At 62.1% G+C, this 412-nt stretch overlaps 1 protein-coding gene across 2 annotated transcripts in view; it reads right to left on the reverse strand.

Annotated features, from left to right (window-relative positions):
• The window catches only part of SEPT3 (septin 3), an 11,222-nt gene extending 10,986 nt beyond the window's left edge, over positions 1–236 (reverse strand). For both annotated transcript variants that reach the window (XM_010131116.1, XM_010131117.1), the window contains exon 1: positions 31–236. In XM_010131116.1, the coding sequence (XP_010129418.1) occupies positions 31–40 (10 nt within the window). In that variant the 5' untranslated portion in view covers positions 41–236. The remainder of the gene's footprint in view (positions 1–30) is intronic.
• Positions 237–412: the final 176 nt, after the last annotated feature.

The following is a 412-nucleotide window of genomic DNA, read 5'->3' on the forward strand; positions in this document are numbered from 1 at the left end:
CCCAGCCCTGCCAAGCCCAGAGCATCCTACCTTTGAACATGAAGCTTCCTTTGTCTCCGAATCCTCTCCCAAGGGGGTGGGTCTCCCCCCACTTTTCTAGCCTGATGCTGGCACAGCACGGTGGGCTACAAGGCTCCGCTTTTACCTCTCTCTTTCTTCCCTGTGTCCTCTTCTCCCCTCCTCTCCTTCCCTCCTTCTCCAGTGGCTATTTCAGCGGAGCGGGGATGCTGGTGCTGCTCCTGCTGCCATCGTCATGTGACCTGAATATTAAACATCGCCGCAAAATCTCCCCCCGCGCACCCTCCCCTGGCGCCATCCTTGGCCCCCACCAGCCTCCCTACCTGGGGAGGGGCACGGCCGCAGGGATGGAGTGGCTGGGTCCGATGGAACCCCCTGGTTCCCCCGGGGCCCC

Source organism: Buceros rhinoceros, unplaced genomic scaffold, assembly GCF_000710305.1.
Source record: "Buceros rhinoceros silvestris isolate BGI_N320 unplaced genomic scaffold, ASM71030v1 scaffold17072, whole genome shotgun sequence".
Taxonomy (NCBI): domain Eukaryota; kingdom Metazoa; phylum Chordata; class Aves; order Bucerotiformes; family Bucerotidae; genus Buceros; species Buceros rhinoceros.